Source organism: Triturus cristatus, chromosome 7 (genome assembly GCF_964204655.1).
Source record: "Triturus cristatus chromosome 7, aTriCri1.1, whole genome shotgun sequence".
Lineage (NCBI taxonomy): Eukaryota > Metazoa > Chordata > Amphibia > Caudata > Salamandridae > Triturus > Triturus cristatus.
In genome coordinates, this window is record NC_140590.1 from 78,268,496 (window position 1) to 78,295,908 (window position 27,413).

General features: G+C 45.8%; 1 protein-coding gene across 1 annotated transcript in view; it reads left to right on the forward strand.

Moving 5' to 3' along the window:
• The window catches only part of LOC146808862 (phospholipase A2 inhibitor and Ly6/PLAUR domain-containing protein-like), an 88,805-nt gene that overhangs the window by 8,377 nt on the left and 53,015 nt on the right, over nucleotides 1–27,413 (forward strand). The window contains exon 2 of the mRNA XM_085614793.1: nucleotides 24,846–24,965. Coding sequence (XP_085470919.1) covers nucleotides 24,846–24,965 — 120 coding nt within the window. The remainder of the gene's footprint in view (nucleotides 1–24,845; nucleotides 24,966–27,413) is intronic.

Consider the following 27,413-nt stretch of genomic DNA (forward strand, 5'->3'; position numbering starts at 1 on the left):
GACACCTCTTTTTATTTCTAACATGCCTTTGGCTTGTGTATATTTGGACCACTACAGCCCCCTATCATTGGATGAGGCTGACAAGTACATCTTGGTGGCAGTAGATTCATGCTCTCAATTCCCGTGGGTATGGCCACAATGATCGGCTGATGCCCAAAATATTATAAAGTATCTGCAAATGTTTATCAGGACATATGCAGTTGACACATTACATCCCGATGTGGGTCTGGCATTTAGCTCTCGGGTTTACAAAGACGCCATAAAATGTGGGTGTGACTCTACATTTCCCATCTCCATACCATCCCAAGGAAAACGCGGTTATGGAGAGTAAAAACTGGGATTTTAAAGCAGTCTTTAACAGCAGTTGGATTCATCACCTATATGTGGTCCAGAGGGCTTTGAATAACATGCCAAGAAAGTTCCTTGGTGGTTAGACTCCTTATGAGATCCTGTTTGGGGTTAAGATGGGAGTCCCAGATGTCAAAAGTGCCAGCACAGTGGTGGTTAAAACACCCTTTGACATCAAAGAACATTTGGCTGTTTTAAAAGAATTGAATGAATTTTGGGACGGACAAAGCAACATCCAAGTAAAATGCACTGCAATTTGAGAAATAAAGGTTGTTCAGACAAGAATCAACTGGATTCTGAAGATCTAGGATCTGATCAGAGAAATGATTGTGGACAAAAATGAGTTTGGATCATCTTTCAGATCACCTGTGCCCATCTTGTCTGTTGAAGGTGCACACACCATATTTCCGCTGCTTCTTGCTGGACGGCGAGACAAAAAGTTTGTGTCGATTAATCTGATCAGACTATACTATGTGGCCAATTCTCAACTGTAAGCTGCATGGACTCCTGGTAGCTACCAATCTCCTCTCACTGCCACACAGGAGGTTCAGATGGAAGCTTTACTTGCAAATGAAGCCTGTTCTGTACAACATGAAACGACAATGAACAACAGTGAAGTATGCCTTCTATCTGTTTCAAAAATACAACTACTGTGTAATCTAAAAGTTCAGAAACACAGATTTCAATTCAGAATCCAGCGGTAAACAAGGTCTATAGTAATAGACCATAGATCGAAACTTTGTCACACTTGTACCAGTCTGCTGAGCTGCCCAAGATAGACCAGATGGTGTCTCGATACTTGATTGATTTTGATGACTTCTCCTTTGACTCATCAGACGTTCCATAGCCCCCACGACCACTGATGTTCAAACTAAAGGTGCATGTTTTCAATTGTAAGAAACGAACATACTTTGTTTTTCCTTGGGTTTACTGTTGCAGTGCTTTTACTAATTGTCTGGATTGGTTTTGTGACGTGTTCTTCCTTCTCCTGAATGGACACTTTGTCCCAGAACGCTCTGCAGTACACACAGTGAGCTTGGTTCTGAAACCACGTGCATCATCACACTGTGAACAAAGAGATTTCTCCTTGGTGAAAATTTCAGCAAGGCTAGTACACCTCGTGAAGTTTTCAACTTTATTCATTGGGAGCATTGCCCTACACTAGCGAAAGGGTAGTTCAAAATCATTTGCACAGAAGTTTGATTATTTTTCTGGTTATGACACATCTGACTTAGCCTCATTTTATTATAGGCTTACACCATAGCCTGCAAAGAAAAATATGTTAACTGACACCAAGCTGATATATTCTACTTCCTTTCTTTTCCAGCTCTCTGTACAAGTGTTTGACTTTTGGTGGGATAAGGTAGATGTTAAATCTATATATGGGACTTAAGATTGTCAGGTTCAAGGAACAGAGGATTTATTTAGGGCCTGCTTAATACCACAACCTGAACAAAACTGTGCAGCAGACTATGTGTCTTGGCCTAGCCAAGATAAAAGACTTGTACATGCCACAGTTTAACACTCTTACACGATTTGCCAACTGGCAGCAAATAACATCATATGATGAAAACACTATAGACAATTTGCTGTATAAGAGTAGACATAACTAATTCGATCCCAAATTGAGGGGATGATCAGTGTGACCACTAGACACTAACAAGTATCAGGATAGGTTCCTATGAAACATAAAACAGACCTGACATGTGATATGTGCAGAGTGAACACTCGTGTTTTGTAATGACATAATGTGTTGGGAAATTGTGCCTTGATTGACTTCAAACCTCAATACTGTCCCAGGTGAAAAACTACTTGTCCCTTTTATCAGATGACTTTGAATTACAAGACTAGCTCTTAGGTCCTCATAAACCACATCAGAAATGCTTCCTATATGCTGTCTATAACGAGATATAGAAAACATCTCAAAAGAAGTTGCTGAAATGCTGCGTGAGATTGACAGGGCCACCTTAAAACAGGCTCTGCCGGTGGTAGACAACAGTATGACTACATTATCATCTAGAATGTATTCCCTAGGTGGCATTGTCTCATCCACAATAGATGTGTTTCAGCCAGGCTTGCCTGCATTACAACATGGGCAGTTGCAGTTTAGGTCAATTCTATTGTTGAGCTTTACGCTACAAATGTTACACTCTGGCTACGTGCCCTGGAGGCACATTAACATCACCAATCTGTTCTCACTGTATCATATCTCAGAACAACAGACAGCTATGACACAGAAAGATGCTAGATATACTATGTTACACATTGAGAAGCTAGAGAGATTTCCTTTCACGGTTGCAGAAATAGCATCCTCGGATTGGATAATCCATGGGTACATTACACTTCCAATTTTGACCCTTCACTTTCAGTACTGTCTAAGAGACCAATAAATGGGCATATATAAAGCGTTGGATGAAGGGTACATACATAAACAATGGGAGCTCCCTTTCACATTCTGGTATAGGAATAAGCATACTGAAGTTTTCCTCAGCAGCTCAGACTGGGAGAAAACCTTAAGGGGCTGATTACGAGTCTGTCAGTCCACAAACTGCCTGACCCACAGGGGCTCTGCAGCGGTGGTCTTCCCACCACCTTATTATGAGATGGGTAGTGGGACCGCCACAGCACGAGCCACCAAGGAACAGTATTGCGGCAGTCAGGAGTCATCCATATGTTTGGAGGGATTACTGTGGTCCAGCCAAGCACATAAGTAGATTCCTCCCCACCAGGGTTTACATGGCTGGTCCTCCTCCATGCATACCCTTGCAAATAGGAAACACAGTGCCTCTGAGCCCTGTGAATGCTCACAGGCAGCACAACAGGACTTTTCAGTTCATGCAATGCAGGAACTGCGTTTGGTGTTCCCATTGCAGAGCCTGTGGGAACGCCAAAAAAAACCTGCCAGACAGGAGTAAACTCCTAATTTAATGGGCGGCCTCACCATGGGTTTGGTGGTGTGGTGCACCTGGTGCATCTCCGCTAAACTTGTAATTAGGCCCTAAGTGGGTCCCTAGTATGCAGGAAGGTTTTGTTGCATGAGGCATGTAATGTGTCTGCGGCAAACCTGTATGGCTGATTGAAAGGGTCTCCGGTGGCTGTGATGCATCCGACTTTCAGATTACTCACTAATGAGAGTTACGTGATGTTGAATGATCAGGGTTGCTATGGAATGAAGCAAGGGGTTGCCTATGTAGCGACCGTAATTTCCATTGTGACATGTTGCACACAAGACCTGTTTCTGCATGCCTGTGCAGTTAAGGAGATTACTCTGTGGCCTTCCATTAATCTTACCAATGTGCTCTTTGAAGCCCTGAGCAAACTGATAGCCTTATTGTTTAAAAAAGATGTGGCCTTAACTTGGGTCATGGAGTTCTTTGAACTTCAGGTGGGGAGTTCCTCTTCAGAGATACAGGTGCTTCTCCTTACTAACTTCCCACAACGTTTTGGGGAGTTGGTCCAGCATATTTTTAACATCTCGAGTACAACTGGAATTGTAGAGTTTTTTTTAAAGCATTGGATCTGGGTTGTTCAGCACCTTCCAGATGGTGTTTAGGGTTTATACCTTAATTCATCAGCTCGGTTCTTGGAAGCATTTTTGGAGGACTTCCACTGGTCCTGATCCTAATTGCAGGGATAGTGATTTATTATTTTTGCTCTGCAATACATGTCCCAATTCGAGACCAAATGAGCTGGCACTGCCTCATTGCCTGTTTGTGCCGTGAACGCATGGTGCATTTATTTTGCATACCTTTGCTTCAGGAACCAGATGAGCATTGCTTTCTCTCTTTCTGGTCTGTATGGCTTCATTGCAAACAGCCTGTGCCCCACTGCCTCTTGTGCACTTACAAGTGTGTCCTGGACTTGTGCTTGAGGTTGCAATTGGTTAAGCCTCGGAACACATATGTGACGGTCGACCAGCCGAAGGCCCATCTGTACAGCTGTCCCATGCCAATACCTCTGCTCTTGGCTGAATTTTATGAGCTCTGCTGGGTTGCCTACGCAACTTGGGGTTTGGATCTAAGCTCTGTTTCAATGGAACATCAGGTTGCTGTATTTTCTTCCTCAGCAGCTGCTGTGGGGTGGGATGGGAACATACCTACTCTATTTATTTGCGCGGCAGTTTTCCTTTGGCAACATCGTCTGTGGATGCCCGGAACAACAATGTTTAATTACCATACAGAACAATTAAACATCTGACTTCCCATGTGATGGGAAATGTTGATTCAGCCTGGTTTTAATTTCAAATTTGTTTTTAAATTGCCTTTAAGTGCTATTATATTTTTATACATTGGAATTTCTTTATGCTTGAGTCTCCTAATTGCAAGAGTGCCTGATTTCACAGAACTGTTAGCATTTCTTTTATATATGCTAACATAGCAGTGGATTATTTATGATAGTTTCTTAAACCAACAGATGTACGAGGAGTGGCCCAAGTTAGGCCCAGTAGGAATTAGTGCCATTCTTACATGTACATGATCCTTTCCTAAAGGTGCCTTCTCTTTGCCACATTGACTTTTGACACATATTTATATTCGTGACACTTGGACTAGTTTCTTGGAAGCACCTCCCTTGCTAATCCGGAACACTTTTCGAGTTTCACTATCACACTTCCTTGGCATTAGGTATGAGGCCCTCACGTGCATGATGCAAATGTGTTTATTATTACATCCATATGGCTATGCAGCAATCTGTGGAACACAAACAATGGTAGCTTGATCACAAACTCAGCCCAAGGCAAGGATGCCATTATCTATATATAGTTTTTTGTTTCCTAACATAACCAGAGGGGACACTTTTGCTGGCTTCGAGGAGTCTCTGCATGCTAAATCTTTCGCCTACCAGCTGACTGACATCTCATTTAGGGGTGTCCAGTTCAAGACCAAGAAGGGGTCCTACACTCTTCCCCAACAGGTAACGGAGTTAGCTCATCCAGAAGGGGGTTTCTTGGTTGACCATACATTCACACCCTGGACACATATGTTAGGGTTAGCATTGTAAGGGTATTTCAATTGTTATAATGTTTTATATGTATGCATATATAAGCTGTCTCAACAAGATGGAGGAACTCTTTGGTTTATTCACTCTGTTGACACTCATTATAACTTTTATCTGCTTCTGTCTATTAGTCATCACAGCTCATATTTTTTTATGCAAGAATCACTATGGTTCAATAAATATTGAAAATGCCCCTTAGTGTATTCTTTGTATATTTCTCTGAGCAAAAGTGAGCATGAGTGACTGAACGAAAAGTTTTAAGTCCATTACCACGGTTCTTGAGGGAACAGAGTTGTCATGTTCAGTGGTTGCCAGAACTGTTTGCTCCTAGTCTGTGTTTATAGGGCTAATGGTGGCACTGTGATTTAGCTGGTCCAAGGGACAAAATATCCTACAGGGGTGCATGGAATCAGTCTGGCACCAGGCTATGTTTATGTTGTCAGCAAATGCGCACTTCCTACTGATTTGTGGTTCACACACATAGTGGAGTTAATTCCACTTTTATTATACTTTAAAAAATGTTCCTATACCAATGACCCCTGTCCCCAAGACCAACACCTTATTATTACTAAGGGGGTGGTAAACACAATTCTGCCAGCACAGTTAGTGGATTTTGCCTGCTCTGCTCTCCATTTGGAGTGCGAAGTTTGCCAAAAACTCTGCACCCAGTGAGGTAAGTTGTGCACAAGCTATCACATTCAAATGCAATGAGTCACTTACACATTGTGAGAAGCATAGTAGGTTGCAGGTCCATGCAACACCTTACCTTTCTCTGGTGCCTCTCATAGTAAATTCTTTGTTCCAATTCTGCTGCAGGTACTTGTTCCCGCACATCAAAATTGGTGTAGTCTCGGGAGCGACAAACGCAGGCAATCTGTGATAGCAGTTGCAAGGTAATGTCCCAGAAATCACTGTGCTCAGGGGTAGGGAGTGGCATATTCTTACAAGATTCCCTCACCAGCTGCTGCTGTCACTGCCATGGTGGCTCTAGCTCTGCAGTGAGTGAACTGTCCCAGCTCAAGAGGCTTTGAGACTTTCCTGATGGACAGCGGCAGGGCTGCCTCCCATTTGGCTAGTGTGGCAGATGGCCAAACTCAGAGTTGCTTTGGGGGCTCTCTGCCGCTCCATCTGCTATCTCTACCAGCCCCCCCCACCTGCCAGGCGACCAGCACATCCCCGGGTCTTAATTAATGTAGGAGGGGGCCATCATGGAGCAGTAGATGGCCCTCGGGACGCCACGCTCCAGCAGTGTCCTAGGGTGCCCGCCGCCGGGACATTGCAGTTAGCTATGGCTTGGTGGGATCAGTAGTAGCCTTAGCAAACTATGGTCCCCTTCATGGATGCAGAGCATGTAAAATGCTCTCACTTCCACGAATTGAAGAAGAATTGGTTTTGGTCAGAGGGACCTGCATGTTTGCAGCTCTCTCTGTCCAATAGCAATGATGGCTCCCGCAGGAGGCGGGGAGCCAGCAAGGATGAAGGGGGCCTTGAGGGGCCCCAGCGGACCCCAACAAAAGGCCATGCCCCTGGGGATGGGGTCCCCGGGACAATATCAGCCAGTGGAGTTGGCTCAGCTAACTATAACTGCTGAATTTCCCTGGTTTGGTATGAGTGAAGCATGAGCCTAAGTATAACGTCTCTGTAACCTTTGTTTTTTTCAGTGAATATATAGATATATACACAAATATGTATATACACACACATTACCTACTGGCGGTCGCCAGTAGGTAGTTATAGTTAGGACCTATTATCCACAGGCAATTCGTAACATTCTTTTCCCAATAACTTTGGCGCCGGATAACAAATCTTCGCGAAATTTTTAAAACTGGTGGGCGCGCCGGTCAGCTCCTATCCTGAAGGTTTGGGGGTGATTCGTCAAGCGAGGGCTGAGAAAAAAAGGGGGGTCCCAAAACATGTTTTCTCCATGTTATTTCCCATAGGAAATTTTGGAACAGGCTACAGCCTAAACTGCTGAACGGAATTACACCAAATATTGCAAAAAGGTAGCCCTTGGCTTAGAAAGAGACCTTTGTTTTAAATGGTGTAAATCCGTTCAGTAGTTCCTGAGAAAATCAAAAAATAGAGGTCAAAAAATCAATTTCCCATAGGAAAGTTTAGACACGATTATACCAAAAACTGCTGAACGGAATTATACCAAATTTGGCAAAAAGGTACTGCTTGGCTGAGAAAGCGACCTTTTTAAAAATGGTGTAAATCCGTTGAGTAGTTTTTGAGAAATTAAGAAATAAATATAGTGATAGCTATGGCCGCAGTGGATCCACGCACCCTCCCGATCACGAGCTCCATGCTAATTGGCTGTCAACACTCCAAACCAGAAAGTGTTGGCAGCCATCTTGTAACCGAGGCACAAGAAAACAGAAAAACAAATGCGCAAAACAGGAAAAGGGGGCAAGGTAGAAACACCCTGACCCCTAGGCCTGCTCAGGGGGTCCCACAAGGACCCCCAGGGCCAAAAAAAATATTAATTTTTTTAATCGCGGGATGCGCGGAGGATCCGCGGATTTGACCGAAAATTTTAAAAAACTGAAGTGCGGACTCCCTCGCTTCGTTATTAATTATACCCCGGGTGGGCCAAGTCCTGGAGGCACTGCAAGAAAAAGAATTGCGGGGGCACAGGGGGAACCCCGCAGCCCCGGGGACTGCCACCCCAGGGCTTTCTATAAATATTTGCAGGGGCACGCAGCCCCCCCCCGCAGCCCTGGGGACCGCCACCACCCGGTGCTTCTTTTTTTAATGTATGGGGGGCTTTAAAGGCCCCCCAAGCCCCGGGGACCACCACCCCCCGGGGCATTGATTAATTATTTGTGGAGGGTACACTGCTCCCCCTGCAGCCCCAGGGACCGCCACCCCCCGGGGGTTTCTTTTAAAAAAAAACTAAATACCTGTGTGGGGGGGGCTCGAGCCCCCCACATGCCCTGGGGACCGCCACCTCCCCGGGGCACTAATATATAAATTAATCAGTCCGTTAAGGACCCACGAGCCCCGGGGACCACCACCTCCCCGGGGCTGTGTACAGATTGGGAGGGGGCCACACGGCCCCCCTACTGGAGCCTGTGATGGCCCTGGGGACCGCCACCCCCCAGGGCCGGCTCCTGCAGTGTCCCGGGGTGCCCACCCCCGGGACACTGCTGTTTGCTATGACAGCCTCTCGGCTCCCGCCCTGTCATAGCAAACACTGGTTTGGATTTTGGAAGAGAGAGCGGGGAACCTGCTCTCTCTTCCAAAATCCAAACCAGATTGCTTTTCCACACGGGGAGCTGCATGTTAGCAGCTCCCCATGTGGAAAAGCAATGCAGGACACGGGGAGCCGGCAGGGACGGTGGAGGCATTAGGTCTCGCCCCATGGTCCCCAACGAGTGGCCAGGCCTCGGGGGATGGGGTTCCCTGGGGACAATGGAGGCATCAGGAGGGGGGAAACGCAGCCCCCTCCACATAAGAAAATAAATAAAATGTGGCTATGCCCCGGGGGATGGGGTCCCATGGGAGGGGGGCCCACGCGACCACCTTCCGGTTATTTTTTTAATTTGTTTTTTTAAAAAGTGGTCCGGCCCTGGCGGAAGGGGTCCCCAGGGCCCACAAAAAGGGAAAAGTAGGGGGGCCACACAACCCCCCTTCTAAAAAAATAAAATAACATTTTTAAAAAAGGACTGCAATCGTGCCAGAGTCGCCGCCCCCCCGAAGCTACACTCTGCAAACGCGCCCTACGGTGCGTTTTAAATTGGGGAATTAATTCCCCTTCAATACTGGGGGTCCCTGGGGGCCAACTAGCCCACCAGGTACCTCCAGTAAGTGCCATAGGGCTGCGTTGCAGAGAGGTGGTCCAGGCCACGCCCCTTTATACACCTCTCTGCAACGCAGCCCTGTGGTGTTTACTGGAGGTACCTCGTGGGCTAGTTGGACCCCAGGGACTGTCAGGATTCAAGGGGACTTTACCCCCCAACTTAAAACGTGCCACAGGGCGCGTTTGCACAGTGGTGAAGGGAGAGGGCGGGGCCTAAGGTGACATGTGTGCAAACACACCCTGTGGCGCGTTTTAAGTTGGGGAATTAATTCCCCTTCAATCCTGGAGGCCCCTGGGTGCCAACTAGCCCGCCAGGTACCTCCAGTAAGTGCCACAGGCCTACGTTGCAAAGAGGTGGTCCAGGTCACGCCCCTTTTTACACCTCTCTGCAACGCAGCTCTGTGGCGCTTACTGGAGGTACCTGGTGGGCTAGTTGGACCCAAGGGACCCTCAGGATTACAGGGGACTTTATCTGCCAACTTAAAACGCACCACGGGGCACGTTTGCACAGTGGTGAAGGGAGAGGGCGGGGCCTCAGTTGACATGTGTGTAAACACGCCCTGTGGTGTGTTTAAGTTGGGGAATTAATTTCTTATGAATCCTGAGTGCTCCTGGGGGCCAACTAGCCCACCAGGTGCCTCCAGTAAGCGCTACAGGGCTGCATTGCAGAGAGGTGGTCCAGGCCACGCCCCTTTTTACACCTCCTACAATGCAGCTCTCTGGCGCTTACTGGAGGTACCTCGTGGGTTAGTTGGACCCAGGGACTCTCAAGATTCAAGGGGATTTAATCCCCCAACTTAAAATGTGTCACAGGGTACATTTGCACAGTGGTAAAGGGAGGGGGCGGGGCCAGATGTGACGTGTTCAAACACGCCCTGTGGTTCGTGTTAAGTTGGGGAATTAAGTCCCCTTTAATCCTGAGGGCCCCTGGGGGCCAACTAGGCCACCAGGTACCTCCAATAAGCGCCACAGGCCTGCGTTGTAGAGAGGTGATCCAGGCCACGCCCCTTTTTACACCTCTGTGCAACGCAGCACTGTGGCGCTTACTGGAGGTACCTAGTGGGTTAGTTGGACCCCAGGGACCCTCAGAATTCAAAGGGACTTAATCTCCCAACTTAAAACGGCCACATGGAGTGTTTACACAGTGGGGAAGGGAGGGGACGGGCCCTGAGATGACGTGTGCAAACACGCCCTGTGGCACGTTTTAAGTTGGGGAATTAATTCCCCTTCAATCCTGAGGGCCCCTGGGGGACAACTAGCCCACCAGGTGCTTCCAGTAAGCGCCACTGAGCTGCGTTGTAGAGAGGTGGTCCTGGCCATGCCCCTTTTTACACGGCTCTGCAACGCAGCTCTGTGGTGCATACTGGAGGTACCTGGTGGGTTAGTTGGACCCCAGCGACCCTCGGGATTCAAGGGGAGTTTATTCCCCAACTTAAAACTGCCACAGGGCGTGTTTGCACACATTTCACCTCAGGCACCCCCTCCCTTCACCAGTGTGCAAATGCACCCCGTGGTGTGTTTTAAGAGGTAGTTTTAATCTCCCTGCCCTATTATGTACTAGGGTCTTTCAGAGGAGTTCATGCTAATCACAGGGGTACCCCAACGTATAGTGTTCCCTAGTGTATGTAGGTATTTTCACTGTATTCTAAGTGTCTTTTAACATAGCACTGGCTCTAGGCCTGGTTAGTCAGAGTCAGTTACCACCAGTACCCGTCTGAAAAATTTGTGGGCACAGGATGATTTTGCAAAAAGGCCTCTTTCTGCTCCTCTGTTGGTACTTTCTGCACGCCTTGCTTCTTCCTGCAATTTTCTTTGTCTTTGTGGACTCCTGTTGCTTCTTTCTGCATTTCTTTTTTTCTTTCTGTGCGTTGTTTCTTCTTTCATCACATATCCTACCTCTGTAGGCGTAGTTAGAAACTAGCATTTAAAAAACTTTTGAAATTCACTGAAAAAAACATAGGTTTTAGGGAAAGTTATAGTTAGTTGGACATTTCACTTGTACAAAACCATAGAAATGCGCCCGTTATAGTTAGTTGAGCTAACTGTAACTCGCAGGCCCGCAATGCACTGGTGATTACGTCACATATTACATCACTCATGACATGGTCAGTGACATCACTCATGACATCACGGATGACATCTCAAATGACATCACTGATGACATCACTGATGACATCATCCAGTGAATGTGTGTTTCTGTAAAGTTTAAATATTTTTCATATATATCTATGCCAAGGTCTGTTGAAGAATGAGTGCATGTAGAAGTGCCTGAATGGATTAGTTATTAGATGCATGACTGACTGTATAAGTCACTGATTGAACGTATGTTACTGAATGCATGGATTAGTGACTAAACTGTTTTAATGTCTATATCAGTCTCAATTGGTGTGAAAGTAGGTGCATGGGTTGGTGAGTAACTACATCAGTGTCTATTGGGTTATTGATTGATTGTATGAGTATCTGTATTGGTGTCTGAGTGTCTATGTGGGTGGGTGGGAGGTGTCTGACTATGTGCATATATGTCTGAATGGCTGATTTACTAGTTGTATAGATTCAAAAGTGCATCTCGGAAGGGATGTATGGGTAGCTGACTGTGTGTACAGGTGTGTTGATTAGTGAATTGATGTCTCAGTTGTATATATATGTGAGTAACTGTATATGTTTTTAGACAGTATATGTGAGTGTTGGGGTGTATAATTGACTATACGTCAGAGACAGTGATGTAATACATGAATGTATACTTGTATTAGTGATTGTATAAGACAGTAAGTATGTGTTAGTATCTATATAAATAAGGGAGGTGGTGTGTGTTTAAATAAGTCAGGTGGCATGTATATCTGTATAGGAGAGTTCATGGGTGTGTGATTGATTTTTGGCATGACTGAGTAGATGTGTGAGTAACTCTATGGATCAGTAGCACTGTGTGAATGTATGTATAGGTGTATGAGTGGATATTATACTGATGTAATGATCAATGACAGCATGTATGAGTGACTGTATGAGTGTATGTCTAGCTCACAATATACAGATAGAAATCAGTGGGTGGGTATCTAGTATCTGCTATTGGTGTGTCTATGGTTTCAAAAATGGTAGTCTGTATTTTAGAGTACGTGTTTCAAAGGTTATATTAGAGTGTGAGGAGGTGTGTCAGACTATCACATGGATGATGTCATCAGTGATGTCATCACTGATGTCATTTGAGATGTCATCAGTGATGTCATGAGTGATGTCACTGACCATGTCATGGGTGATGTAATATGTGATGTCATTACCAGTGCATTGCGGGCACGCGACTTATAGTTAGCTCGACTAACTATAACGGGTGAATTTCTCTGGTTTTATATGAGTCAAATGTCCAAGTAACTATAACGTCCCAGAAACCTATGTTTTTTTCAGTGAATTTCTAAGGTTTTTTCAATGCTAATTTCTAATTATAATTTTCATAAAACCTATGTTTTTCTCAGTAATTGTGAAAAAAATTGATATTTTGTAACTTTAATATCCTAAAAATTGTTTTTGCTTTTTTTTATTTATTATTTAATGTCTTCTTGTTTTTTAAATATTAAACAACTACATGCAGTATGAAAGGGAGCCCAGGCCAGAGCCACATCTGAAGACCAACACATGTCATAGACCTACTAAACAAGCAGCTCCGACACCCAAGAACACCACAACACCCACCACCACCCCCAGGACCTCCCCATCTACCACCGAGGCAGCGCAGAATGATACAACGAACTTTCCGAAAATGGCATGGCCGCTCAGCCACACAATAGCTGAATATTGGGACAGGTGTGAACAAACTATATGTGAAGGAAGCAATTCACCCATGAATAACAATGCACACAATGCAAAGTGTAGCGGTAATGTGCTGGACACATCTCAGTATGCAAAACACACACCTCTCCATGTGCACAAATACTACTGGTGCTTGTAGTGTTGTGGACAGTGGACCCAACCATGTTATGTCAAACACTAGGGACAATCTCAGTCATGTAGCTGTATCGTTCCCCCCTGTAAGCATAAGCGTAACCAGAGTGGGCTTGTCTGACATACGCCACTTCAGTGTAGGAGTGTGAATAAATAGGCCGGGGCTCTGGGCGTGGTTCACTTGTGAACTGTGAAGACCAACGACTGTGCCAGAGAGGCAGGCCTCACCCTGCCACAAGGCTGCCGCCATGACCGCAGATCTCCTCGACACAGGCCCCCTGTGAACCCAGCGGCACAGCACCGCAGACTTATGTCTGTACAGACTACTGCCTTTGATCTACACTGCAGACAGCTGGCCTCACAATTCAGATGTAGTAGTGATTGCAGATGACGCAGTGCAGTACGCAAGATACATTGCTCCCAGTGTGGCCCTCTCAGACCACGCATCATCGCCGGGTGAGCGCACGCTGAGTACTTCAGATGCCACTAACTCAGTGCATCACAAGTCATCGCCACGTGGCCTTACTGAGGCAGTATTCTATAGATAAAAAACATTGGTCCGAGTCCGGCTGTCCCAGACAATGCATCATCGCAGGGTACGTACACGCTGAGCGCCAAAGGTACTACTAACTCAATGCACCCCAAGACATCGACCCGTCACGCTGAGCGCCAAAGGTACTACTAATTCTGTGCACCACAAGTCATCGCAAGGAAGAGTGAACAGTTTTATGTCAGCAGTGAGGCATACTATTACTCGAAAATCACCCAAAAATACTTATAATATAAAAAGAACAGAACAATCGAAGTACATTAATGATTACAATCCAGTAATTTTGAAGATGTGGAATGCAAATATGGGCATACAATATGTTGCAGATAACTCAATTAGTGTTCCTCGCATACTTTCCAAATAGAAGTCCATACCTGGAAAACATATGTCTATATGAAATACTGCAACATTATAGTTTTAGAAAAAATGTTACAGAGAAAATAAATTAAGGGAAATATGCTGTAATTGTATCTGATGGATGTTTCTGAAAGCATACCAAAGGAAATTTGATTAATCACAGGAAATCAAGTTGTGATACTCCAGATAAAAGAGAGTTTTTCTATTTAGCTCTTCTCCAACTCTTCAAACCTTGGAGGACTGAAATGGAATTACTTGGAGATTTTGACTCCTATGAAGATTCTTTCAAAGCATGTAAAGACATTGCTACCAGTGAGGCCTGCCCGGACCATGCATCATCGCAGAGTGCGCACACGCTGAGTGCTTCAGGTGCCACTAACTCACTGCACCACAAGTCATCACCACGTGGACTTATTCAGGCAGAATTCAATGCAAGCCACAACACATGGTGCCACTAACCCTGTTCAACACAAGCCGGCGACACGTGGTGCCACTTACCCTGTTCAAAACAAGCCAAACGATCCCACATATGTAACTGTGTCCTGAGTCCTGAATGGCAGTGACCCCAAGTCCATGGCAGCGACCACAGCACCAGACTCCCTCTGATTAGTTAGGCATATTTCCATATGCAAGGCCGGCGACATGTGGTGCCACTAACCCTGTTCAACACAAGCCGATCCTACATGTGTAACCGTGTCCTGAGTCCTGAATGGCAGTGACCCCAAGTCCATGGCAGTGACCACAGCAGCATACTCCCTTTGATCAGTTAGGCATATTTCCATATTTAAGGCCGGCAACACGTTGTACCACTAACCCTGTTCAACACAAGCCGATCCCACATGTGTAACCGTGTCCTGAGTCCTGAATGGCAGCGACCCCAAGTCCGTGGCAGTGACCACCAACCTATGCATGTTTCTGTGGGCCCTTGCTCACCACTACCTCTGGCCTACACTGCGGTCAGCATACTCACAATTCAGATACAGTCACAATTGCAGATGACGCAGTAGGCAAGAGACAGCTCCCAATGCGGCCCATCCGCACCAAGCAGCATCACAGGCTCATACACTTTGACAGTGTATTCTATACATATTTCATCTTTTCATGATACGCCTACACTGCGGTCAGTAGGGCTCACAATTAAAATTAAATCTGGATTCATTAATTACAGAGTCCACTAGGCAAGTAACTATCACAGGCCTAAAACCTACAAAATATCCTTTTAGTATCCTTGCTTCAAGAACTTTTTTTTATCAGTTATAGCTTTAGTACAATCAACAAATTCATCTTCAAGTGCAAACAAACACTCAATAACAGTCTACACTGCGGGCAACAGAGCTCGCAATTTGAATTTTTGACATGTGGTGCCACATATATATATATATATATTCACTGAAAAAACCATAGGTTTCAGGAACGTTATTCTTAGTTCGACATTTCACTCATACAAAACTATAGAAATTCCGGCGTTATAGTTAGTTCAGCTAAATATAACTCGCGTCCCCGCAATGCACTGCTGATGACTCCACATATTACATCATTCATGACATGGTCAGTGACATCACTGATGACATCTCAAATGACATCACTGATGACATCATCCAGTGACTGTGTGTTTCTGTAAAGTTTAATTTTGTTTTATATATATGCCAAGCTTTATTGAAGAATGAGTGGGTGTATAAGTGTCTGTATGGAGGATTTAGTAGGGACGTGACTGACTGTATAAGTGAGTGATTAAATGTGTCATACTGAATTCATGGGTTAGTGACTAAACTGTGTGAAAGTCTGTATCAGTCTGTCTGTTGTTTTGTAAGCTGCTGTATGGGTTGGTGAGTAGCTGCATGAGTGTATATATGGGTTATTGATTGCTTGCCTGAGTATTTGTATGGCTGCCTGAGTGTGTGTGTGGGTGGGTGAGAGGTGTGTGACTCTGTGCATAGATGTGTGAGTGGTTGATTCACTGGGTGTATGGGTTCAAGAGTGCATGTAGAAGCAGCTGTATGGGTGGGTGAGTATGTGTATGGGAGTGTTGGTGAGTGAATGGATGTCTCAGTGGTACATGTGCAAGTAACTACATATGTAAAAGGCAGTATATGTGAGTGATGGTGTATATAAATAACCATATGTTAGAGTCAGTAATTGTGAGAGTGGCTGCATGGATGAGTGTGTTTGTATCAGTGATTCTATAAGACAGTAATTCTGTGTTAGTATCTGTATGAATAAGTGAGGTGGTGTCTGTATAACTGTATAGGTGGGTAAATGGAAGTATGATTGATTCTTTGCATGACTGACTAAGTGTGTGAGTAACTCTGGATATGTGGCAGTGTGTGAGTGTCTGTATAGGTGTATGAGTGCATATGACAGTGTTGTATTGATGAGTGACTGCATGTATGAGTGACTGTATGGGTGAATGATTGCATGTGTGTGTAGACCTAGGAATCAGTCAGTGCGTATTTATTAACTGGTATTGATGTGTCTATTTTTTCGAAAATGGTAGTCTGTATTTTAGAGTGGGTGTATCAAAGGTTATATTCAGGTGTGAGGAGGTGCATCAGATTTTCACGTGGACGATGTCATCAGTGATGTCATTTGAGATGTCATCAGTGATGTCACTGACCATGTCATGAATGATGTAATATGTGACGTCATCAGCAGTGCATTGTGGGGGCGCGAGTTATAGTTAGCTGAACTAACTATAACAGCAGAATTTCTATGGTTTTGTACGAGTGAAATGTCCAACTAACTATAACGTTCCTGAAACCTATGGTTTTTTCAGTTAATTTCTATGGTTTTTTAAAATTAATTTCTAACTATAACGCGCCTGAAACCTATGATTTTTTCAGTGAATTTCTATGGTTTTTTAAATGCTAATTTCTAACTATAACGTGCCTGAAACCTGTGCTTTTCAGTGAATTTCCAAGGTCTTTTAAATGAAAATTTGCAAGCCTAATGTACCACAATCCTATGGATTTTTTATTTTATGCATATATATATTTTGTGTAGTGTAGGGGGTAGTGTTTTAGGGTATAGGTAGTGCAGTGGTTTTTGTGTAGTGTAGGGTGTTGTGCTGGTAGTAGTGTTTTAGGGTATAGGTAGTGCAGTGGTTTTTGTGTAGTGTAGGGTGTTGTGCTGGTGGTAGTGTTTTTGGGTTTATGGTAGTATTGTGGTGTTTGTGTAGTGTAGAGGGTCGTGCTGGGGGTAGTGTTTTAGGGTATAGGGTAGTGAAGTGGACTTTGGGTAGTGTAGGGGTCTTGCTCGGGGTTAGTGTTTTAGGGTTTAGGGTAGTGCAGTCGTGTTTGGGTAGTGTAGGGGGTCATGATGGGGGTGATGTTTTATTGTTTATTTAGGTGCAGTGGTGTTCGGGTTGTGTAGGGAGTTGTGCTGGGGTGGTGTTTTAGGGTTTAGGGCAGTGCAGTGGTGTTCGGGCAGTGTAGGGGTTAGTGCCCGGGGTGGTGTTTTAGACTTTAGGGCAGTGCAGTGGTGTTCAGGCAATGTAGGCGGTTGTGCTGGGGGTGGTGTTTAAGGTTGTAGGGCAGTGCAGTGGTGTTTGTGCAGTGTAGGGGGTTATGCTGGGGGTGGTGTTTCAGGGATTAGGGCAGTGGTGTTCGGGCAGTGTAGGGGTCTTGCTGGGGGTGGTGTTTCAGCGTTTAGGGCAGTGCAGTGGTGTTCGGGCAGTGTAGGGGGTCGTGCGGGGGTGGTTTTTCAGGGTTTAGAGCAGTGCAGTGGTGTTCCGGCATTGTATGGAGTCATGCGGGGGTGTTGTCTCAGGGTTTAGGGCAGTGCCGTTTTGTTCGGGCAGTGTAGGCGGTCGTGCGGGTGGTAGTGTTTCAGGGTTTAGGGCAGTGCCGTGATGTTCGGGCAGTGTTGGGGGTCATGCGGGTGGTGGTGTTTCAGGGTTTAGGGCAGAGCAGTGGTGTTTAGGCAGTGTAGGGGGTCGTGCTGGGAGTGGTGTTTCAGGGTTTAGGGCAGTGCAGTGGTGTTCGGGCAGTGTAAGGGGTCGTGCTGGGGGTGGTGTTTCAGGGTTTAGGGCAGTGCAGTGGTGTTCGGGCAGTGTAGGGGTTGTGCTGGGGGTGGTGTTTCAGGGTTTAGGCTAGTGCACTGGTGTTCGGGGAGTGTAGGGGTTGTGCTGGGGGCAGTGTTTTAGGGTTTAGGGTAGTGCAGTGGTGTTTGGGTAGTGTAGGGGGTCGTGCTGAGGTAGTGTTTTAGGGTTTAGGGTAGTGCAGTGATGTTGGTGTAGTGTAGGGGTCATTCTGGGGGTAGTGCTTTAGGGTTTAGGGTAGTGCAGTGGTGTTTGGGTAGTGTAGGGGGTCGTGCTGGGGTAGTGTTTTAGGGATTAGGGTAGCGCAATGGTGTTTGTGTAGTGTAGAGGTAGTGTTTTAGGGTTTAGGTAGTGCAGTGGTTTTTGTGTAGTGTAGGGTGTTGTGCTGGGGTAGTGTTTTCTGGTTTAGGGTAGTTCAGCAGTGTTTGTGTAGTGTAAGGGGTCGTGTATTAGGGTTTAGGGTAGTGCAGTGGTCTTTGGGTAGTGTAGGGGGTCATGCGGTGGGTAGTGTTTTCGGGTTTATGGTATTATAGTGGTGTTTGTTTAGTGTAGGAGTCTTGCTGGGGATTAGTGTTTTAGGGTGTAGGGTAGTGCAGTGGTGTTTGGGTAGTGTAGGGGGTCGTGCTGGGGGTGTTGTTTTATTGTTTAGGGAAGTGCAGTAGTGTTCGGGTTGTGTAGGGGGTTGTGCTGGGGGTGGTGTTTCAGGGTTTAGGGCAGTGCAGTGGAGTTTGGGCAGTATAGGGGGTTGTGCTGGGGGTGCTGTTTTCAGGGTTTAGGACAGTGCAGTAGTGTTTGGGCAGTGTTATGGGTAGTGCTGGGGGTGGTGTTTTAGGGTTTAGGGCAGTGCAGGGGTGTTCGGGCAGTGTAGGGGGTTGTGCTGGGGGTGGTGTTTAAGGTTTTAGGGCAGTGCAGTGGTGTTCGGGCAGTATAGGGGGTCATGCTGGGGGTGGTGTTTCAGGGTTTAGGGCAGTGGTGTTCGGGCAGTCTTGGGGGCCGTGCGGGTGGTGGTGTTTCAGGGTTTAGGGCAGTGCATTGGTGTTCGGGCAATGTAGGGGGTCATGCGGGGTGGTGTTTCAGAGTTTAGGGCAGTGAAGTAGTTTTCGGGCAGTGTAGGGGGTCATGCAGTGGGGTGGTGTTTCAGGGTTTAGGGCAGTGCAGAGATGTTCGGGCAGTGTAGGGGGTCGTGCAGGGGGCTGGTGTTTCAGGGTTTAGGGCAGTGCAGGGGTGTTCGGGCAGTGTAGGTGGTCGTGCAGGGGGCTGGTGTTTCAGGGTTTAGGCCAGTGCAGTGGTGTTCGGGCAGTGTAGGGGGTCGTGCAGGGGGCTCGTTGTCCCTGGCTTTCTCCTTCTTTGGATTTAATCCATTGCAATTACTTGTGCTACTTGCATGCAAAATAATACCCTTGTCTGAGACACTGTTGTTTGTTACAGATTATTGCCCCAGTCTCCCTGTGGTCTAAGGGCTACCTCCTGTAGCCTGATACTGCTTTTTTATTTATGGTGTACATGTAATCCCGGACACAGCCATCTGTGTCCGATACAGGGGGTCCACTTAGTGTTTTCCTCTTTCCACCCTAGATGCTCCTAGAACACTACCTTACTCCCCAAACATAAACAAAACAAAAAAAACAGATGAGAGCAAGTGCATTGCCGGGGCCGCGTGGCCCCCTCCTGAGGACTGTATCAGCCCCGGGGATCCCATCCCTCAGGGCAGTGCCTCTTGCTTTTCAAAATAAAAAAAAAAATATTCAGAAAGGGCCACGTGGCCCCCTTTCTCTGGCCAACTTTTTGCCCCGGGGACCCCATCCCCCGGGGATGGCCCTCACGTTGGGGACCACGGGGGGAGTCCGAATACCCCTGCGATCCCTGACAGCTCCCCGCCTCCTGCAGAAGCTGGCACCACTTTTGGGCAAAGTGAGCTGCAAACAAGTTTGCAATGACAGTGAGGAAGCTGTACTCCTGCCCTGTCATTGCAAACTGCAAAGACCCAGGAATGGGCACCCTGGGACATTGCTGGAGCTGGCCCTGGGGGGGGGGTGACGGAGCTGGCTCTGGGGGGGTGCCGGTCCCCAGGGCCAGAGATGGCTCCAGGAGGGGTGCCACATGGCCCCCCTCCCCTCATAAGCAAACCCCCAGGGAGGGAGTGGTCTCTGGGATTGGGGGTCCTCAACGGACCTCCAGCTTCTTTTAATTAGTCCCCCTGGGGGAGTGGTGGTCCCGGGGCATGTGGGGGGGCTCCAGGCTCCCCGCACTACTTTATTTCCAGAGAGCCCCGAGGAGGTGGCGGTCCCCAGGGCTGCGGGGGGCCTCGAGCCCCCCGCATTTGTTAATTAAAGCCCCAGGAAGATGGTGCCACGCAGGGTTGTGTGAGGGTGTCAGGGCCCACCACGCTTTAAAAAAAATAATATAATAATAAAGCCCCGGGGAGGTGGCCGCTAACCCCCCCCCTGCATTTGAATAACTATCGCCTCAGGGAGGTTGCGGTCCCCCGGGCAACAAAATTACAGGTAGTGTCACCGCATTTGCAGTGAGGTACACTAAAAAGAAAAAAGAAAAGAAAATATCACAGCAGAAGCGAGGCAGTGTAATCTGTTTCAAAAGGAAAGTTTGTCTCCAACTCAAGTTCACTAAGTCAGAGTCAAAAGGAAACAGGGTTTGTGGGAGAGGAGGCAAGCTGTGGTGTTAAAGGCATCTGAGTCAGGGCAATATGTCAATCTTGATAGCTCCACCTCGGGCACACCTTTCCCAAATTTGCCAAGCATAATCACAGCACTAAGGGTACATCATTAGCCATGCAAACACCTAAAATTTTGTTAACACCATGGGCAAAGTACAAAGGGACCATTCATCTACTTGGGGGTTCATGAATTTAGAGCCAATGGAGGTGGCCCTGCCAATGCATCTTCCTGTCACTTACTGGTGCAGGATGGCGCACCCTTGGCCCAGGCTTTTCCCGGGTACATCCAGCACTGCAGGAGATTTTAAAGCACTTTCATAGCTCAGCAAGAATTGTGGGAGGCGGCTGATTGCAGGTTTCTCCTCCTCTTGCATCAGGAATGTCTGGTAGGTATAGTCCCAAACAACAACAGAATCCCCCAGAACTCAGCGTCCCCTAGTAACTGTCAAAATGCTTGAGTTAGATAGTGTAGTTGAAGAATCAACTAGAGGGGGCAATGTTAATATGGAAATTGATGCATTCATCGATGAAAATGAAATCTTGTCCTTATTAACAGAACTGCCAGTTGTGAACTCCACATCAACCTTGACTAGAAAATATATGCAGTCAAGCAGGAACCGAGACCAAGACCAGGATTGCTGTTTATTAAGTCACATGTGGGAGAGTGTGTGGCTGACAGGCAAACACTTGGGAGGGAAACTCTTGATCAATCCCACAGATAGGCATAGCACCATTATAAGGGTCAAGGAAGATTGCTTCAATAAAGCACACATGGCTGGAGGGGTACGCGCGCACCTAAAACACCATAAAAATTCAGATGCCACAGGAGTTAGGAATTCATAGTCAATCAGAACCTAGCACAAGCAGTGATCATATTGCCTACCATGCGGGACATCTTGACATCTGATAAACTGGCCATATTGTGTCCACACGAGGTCTAGACTCACCTGTGGTAACTATTAGCCAATAAATTTGCAACTTTAAAGGCAGCAACCAACATTCCTTACCATATATAGTATACCAGAAACTTTTAGAACCCATCATGTTTTGAATTAAAGAAGGACAGATACTAATTGTAAATTGAGACAGTCCTCAGACCTTGTGTCCGTAACTGTTCTCCTGGCTGTAATGTTCAACTACATAAACTGCCAAACACCTCTTGTCTTCTGTTTTTTTAAGCTATTTCAAACTCGTGTAACAATACCAGGACATTGCAGATGTGTTTGATAAAGAGAAAGCCACAATTCTTCCACCGCATCATTCATTGGATTGCAAGGTATAACTACAGCCTGGCTCAAAACTCTGTATAGCCGTATTCCCACCTTAACAGAGAAGGAAAACACCCATTTGTGCCAGTACCTTAACCCCTTGTGGGCGCACGACGTCTCACGGCCGTCGTGCATTACGGTGGGCGTGTGCGCACGTCGGCCGGGAGCCGTCGTAATCGAGCACGCGTTTATTTCTCCCGCACAGCGGGAGAAATAAACCCACACACAAGGGGTTAAAGAAATGTTGGCAATAGTTTTTTTACAGCCCTACAAGTGTTTGTCATCCTCTCCACTGTTTTTAATTGTGAAGCAATATTAGAAGCTCAGAGCCTGCTTAGATTACAAGGCCCTGAGTTAAATTATTATTAAGAACAGGTATCCTCTTCCCCTAATCTCCACATTCATTTATCAGTTCAAGAAGGCACATATTTACACCAAGCTAGATCTGTAGGGTGCTTACCATCTTGTAAGAGTCGGAGAGGGTGATGAGTGGAATACAGCTTCCTGTATCAAATTTGGTTTGGACAAATACCTTGCCATGCCTTTCCATGTGGACTCTGGAATGCACCTGAAGCCTTCCAGTATTTTATCAAATCGGCCCATTGGTAATTTTTTGATCGGTGTGCAGTTATCTATATAGATGGCATCCAAATCTATTCAAATTTCGAAGAGGAACACGTTACCTGTGTCAAGGCCATCTTACGGGTGCTTCGAAACATAGGGCCTGATTTAGAACTCAGAGGATGGGTTACTCTGTCACAACGGTGACGGGTATCCCGTCCGCCTGAAATTTAAATCTCATACGAAATATTGAAAGAGGGATGCAGGTCTAATCGGGGACCAGAAGGCCTTGTGAGAGCTGAAGTCAACTTAAATGGTGCCTGCTGCTGGTGCTTCTGTGTGTGCCTATCACCTCTCATGCCTCGGATCCTGTACCTATTTTGCTTCACTCTGTCCTTGTTAGTTGTGCAAGCAAGACTGGGGCTGGGCAGGATGTTGCGGGGGAGGGGACGCAGAAGTTGCAGCTTCAGCTGCCTCACTGGCTAACACAGGCCATTGGGTGTTGTGCTGCCTGTTGATGCAAGGAATAGGCAGCAGCATCAATTGGCATGCAGAGTGCATGAGAAAGAGGAGTATGTTGAAGATGTGTGGTAGAAAATGGAGCTGCACCCCTGTACCCATGCCAGTGCTCAGTCAGACCGGTCTAGCTAGTCCCAGCATGGTCGATGTAGGTTGTGGGCCACAGCGTAGACAGCAAGCTGTGGTCCCTGAGCTGCTCTGTGTCCCACGCTCCATGCTCATCCCTCCACGCGCCACCCCTCGCCTCTGATCTGATTCTGCAGCAACTACGGACTTCCGACTCAGCAGTGGGACTCAAATTTCTAGGTAATCAAGGTCCAGCACATTTATACTCTAAGTTAGTGAGTTCCACTATCTCCAGTGGAAACACCACTTGCAGGATGGATGCAGAAATTTACAAGTATTAATTTGGGGGGCTGTGGGCATTGAAGGGCAGTGGAGAGTGTCATGAGCTCTAGAGTCATGTTGATGCAGGTGTGGGGAGCTTGGTGGACTGGAAGGTGCTGCACAGTTACAGGGGCTATAGACGTGGGGAGATTTGGAAAAACGTAATAATAATATGTTCTCTTGTTTGTGTCCTTTGCTAAGGATTAGTGGGGAAAGTGGTAAGAATTAATTAGAGAGCACTAGAGAATCAAATAGATCCTGCTGAGGTCGAGAAATGAGTACCATTAATTCGGGAAACAATAAACACGTGTTACTCAGCACCAAAGCACTCCAAGGGGTGGGCATGTGCTTTATAAATACACCTGTTATGTGACTGTTCAAAACAACAGAGGCATTCTGTACTGTTGTGTTTTATAATGTCCTAAAAAGTGTTTCTTTTCAGCTAAGGATCTTATCTAAGCCCATTACAGTGCCATGCATCCCGCCCGCCTCCATTTCCCTTGCTGAAAAGGTAGGGAGGAAGAGAAGCCCTGGGCCCTAAGAAGTTAAATACACATACCATGTAGTGGCCTTGGTAATGCCCATTGAGCATTCACACACCCCAGTGAAGTGGTGTCTGGTGCAGCCCATTGTTTGTCAAAATTTGCTCCTGGTGGCCAATCTCCCCTTTAGGAAGTGGTGTAAACTCAAAAGTGGGAAAGCAATGCCCACTGCAGGTCCCAAGAAATGTGCATTGTTCTGCTCCTCTCCCCTAAGAAGCAGAAGAAACACCACATACATCCATAGAAAATGAACAATCTGTTCTTTGTTCCCACTATCACAGAACAGGGAGTGAATCACATGTTCAATTTCATAGGCTGTACACTAAGGTGAACCCTATTTGCTAAATTTAAAAAAGCTCCTGAAAAGTCTTCTTTCTTCATGAAGCACCTTAGACCTGACAAATGCCTTGCATATCAATACTTTCTAACACCACTGGTCATCTTTGCTTTTTGGGGGGGGGGCAGCTCATTTGGAGTAAAGAGGTGTTTGCCCTCCTTCACTATATCTCACATTTTGCCTGGCCCAGGTCTTATTACACTATTGTGTCTCTCACTTACCTCAGCCACTAAATATAACAGTCCACAAGGACAAGAGAAAGTGTCATCCTCATCCACCCCATGAAACAAAATATAAAGAAGAGGGTGGATGAAGTGAAAGACCAGATGGGATTGTGCACAGGTTGTACCTTTAAATCCTGATCCACCTGGAAAAGAGTCCTGAGAGGATATCAATCCTTTTAAATATAAGACTCAAACCCTGGGACAAGTGATGGAAACCTTTCATCAAAGAGCATTTCATGTCTAATTAATATTATTACTATGATTAGTAGTATTGGTATTATTCTTATTAATAATATTTCTTATTATATTTTTTAGGAAATGCTATTATGTGTGAATACTGTGTGGACCTAGCCAATAAGAGATGCTCTGGTGAGCTGGTGACCTGTGCCGAGAATGCGAAAGGCTGCATGTCTGCAATCAGTGAGTACAGCATTGGTAAGTGCCACATAGGGATGGATCCTCATGGTATCAAGTCTATGCTCAGTTCTTAACTAAAATTCATTAGCAGGGTTGTACTTTGAGAACGAAGTTCATTCAGATAAATGACGCACACCGCGCTGATGCTCATGCAGTGTCTCACGCATACACTCTATGAACAGATAGATACAGCCTTTCCCAGCATCAGAAACGTACTCAGCATCTTGGTTCTCAAGCAAGAAAGACAGATGTGCATTCATTAAATGCAAAACAAATCCCACCTGGTACAATCAATAATGTCAGGAAAACAGCATGGGGCATATTATCAAGCACGGAGTTAAAATTATCGCCGCTTTAGCAGCAGAAAACTGCCTCTAAAGCGGCGATAATGGGCTTGATAGTATGCCGTAGAGAATTCCAAAAGAAGCCCATGTGAACACCAGAACATGGGCTTCTATGGGAATTCTCAAGGGCATATTATCAAGCCCATTATGGCGGCTTTAGCGGCCGTTTTCTGCCGCAAAGCGGCAATAATTTTAATGCCATTTCTTGATACTATGCCCCCGTATTCTTCCCAGTGCAGGAGCAACCTTGAGGAACACTGCCAAGGAAAGCACCATATCTCTGTCCCTTGCCTTCCATGCTGTTAGTAGATGAGCTCCTCAAAAGGCCATTTTAGTTGTTGGTCAAGATGAAGCCTATGCGTGTGTTAGTTCTGCAGCAATGCGCTCATATGATGAATACAAGATGGAACTTGTTTCGTTTCAGAAATGTGGCCTACACGCGTACAGTTAGCTCTTGGACACATGAGCAGGTGACTAATCAGAGGTGAACAGGCAATGAGTAGGAATGGGGAATTTGTACTACATACCAGGGCAGCTGCAAGGATTGTAGGGCTGGGGCACAGTCAGTCCCATGTCAGGCTATTGCTACACCAAGTCAGCCTCCCTTATTGGTAAGCTCTAGGTGGGGATCACTCAACTGCAGCACGTCAGTACTAAACCCAGCCTCTCAGAGGCACAGGCCTGTTGTGAAAATATCTTTTTCTACCTATTGCATAATATGGATTAGTCTGTGAGGATACCTGTGTTTATCTAGAATGCCTGGCTGTTCTCAGCTGCATGGTAAATCTTATTATTATTTAACAATTTATTTGCCTTCAGGTTCTTCACTTCCACCTTAAACTTTTGACATTTACTGACTTCAAATCAATGGCTCACCATTTTTCATTGTTAACTTGCCTCCAAGTTCTGGTTCAATAATGTATCTAGTGTAATGTAACCAATACTCTTGATTAAAATATTGCCACATATTTTGCAACATGCAACTCTTGAAATCTCAAAAAATTGCAGAAGAATATTTCTCCAACAATTGCTAAGCCATTTTGGTTTTCAGCCAAATTCCTGGCCCATGCACACTTTTTCCAGACTTCTAAATTAGTAATCGCTTACGACTGGTAGAAGACTTTCTCAGCATTTAGTGACAGTGCCACACCTATCCCTGGGTCAGACGCCTTGTCTCACAAACAACTGGAGAGAGTACATTAAGGGATCCATGAAGTACACACCAGGTACAAAACCTATGCGTGATTCATGGACAAGGCACTGGTTATGCCTGTTTACCAGAGTCTTGTCTAATGATTTAGCATTCATTTTGATAAGCTGAGTTTGATGGACATTGGTGCAGAACATGGGATCCTTCCTAGAGTTGGGATGAAGAGAACATAAAGGCTTTGCTGAATTCTGCTAAGATTCAAGTGAACCATATTGTTCATATCTTTAAAACAAATTGTACAGTAGTGGAGTGAGTTGAGCCTTAGTTGTTTTATTGAATTTGGGGTGTCATCTTCTGCAGAGGCATTACCAGAAAGCATATCATTCATGCCTTCCAAATTTCCTCAACCATAATTTTGCTGGCTCAATAATAGTTAATTAAGCATTACTTAACCAGTTGGTAGTTTGGGATTGAGTTGGAAAGCCTCTTCAGCTGCAGGAGCCTCCTCAGGTCAGAATTAGAGAGGCAACTCAAACAAGCATTTGCAATGCAATAGGTCTCGCATTTATGCGAGTTTGAGCTATTGGCATTGTAAACGACAATGCCTTTTATTTGTGTTTTGGGTTTTAAAACATAAATAAAACACATCATCATATACAATGCCAATAGCTTAAACTTGCGTAAATGCAAGACCTATTGCATTGCAAATGTTTGTTTTCCTTTGAATTTTGAGATATGTAGTCCTGTTTTATAATACAAGAAACAAGACTACAAGTCCTAGAAGTCAAAGAGAAAACCTGACGAGGACCAGCACATCACATACGGACCCTGGTAGAGAGCATCAGAATGTGCAAATACTGGCAAATTTAACAACAACATAAACAAGCATTTGCAATCCAATAGGTCTGACGTATTAGAAACTTTGACCTATTGGTATCGTAAATGACAATGTCTTATTATTGCAGGTTTTTT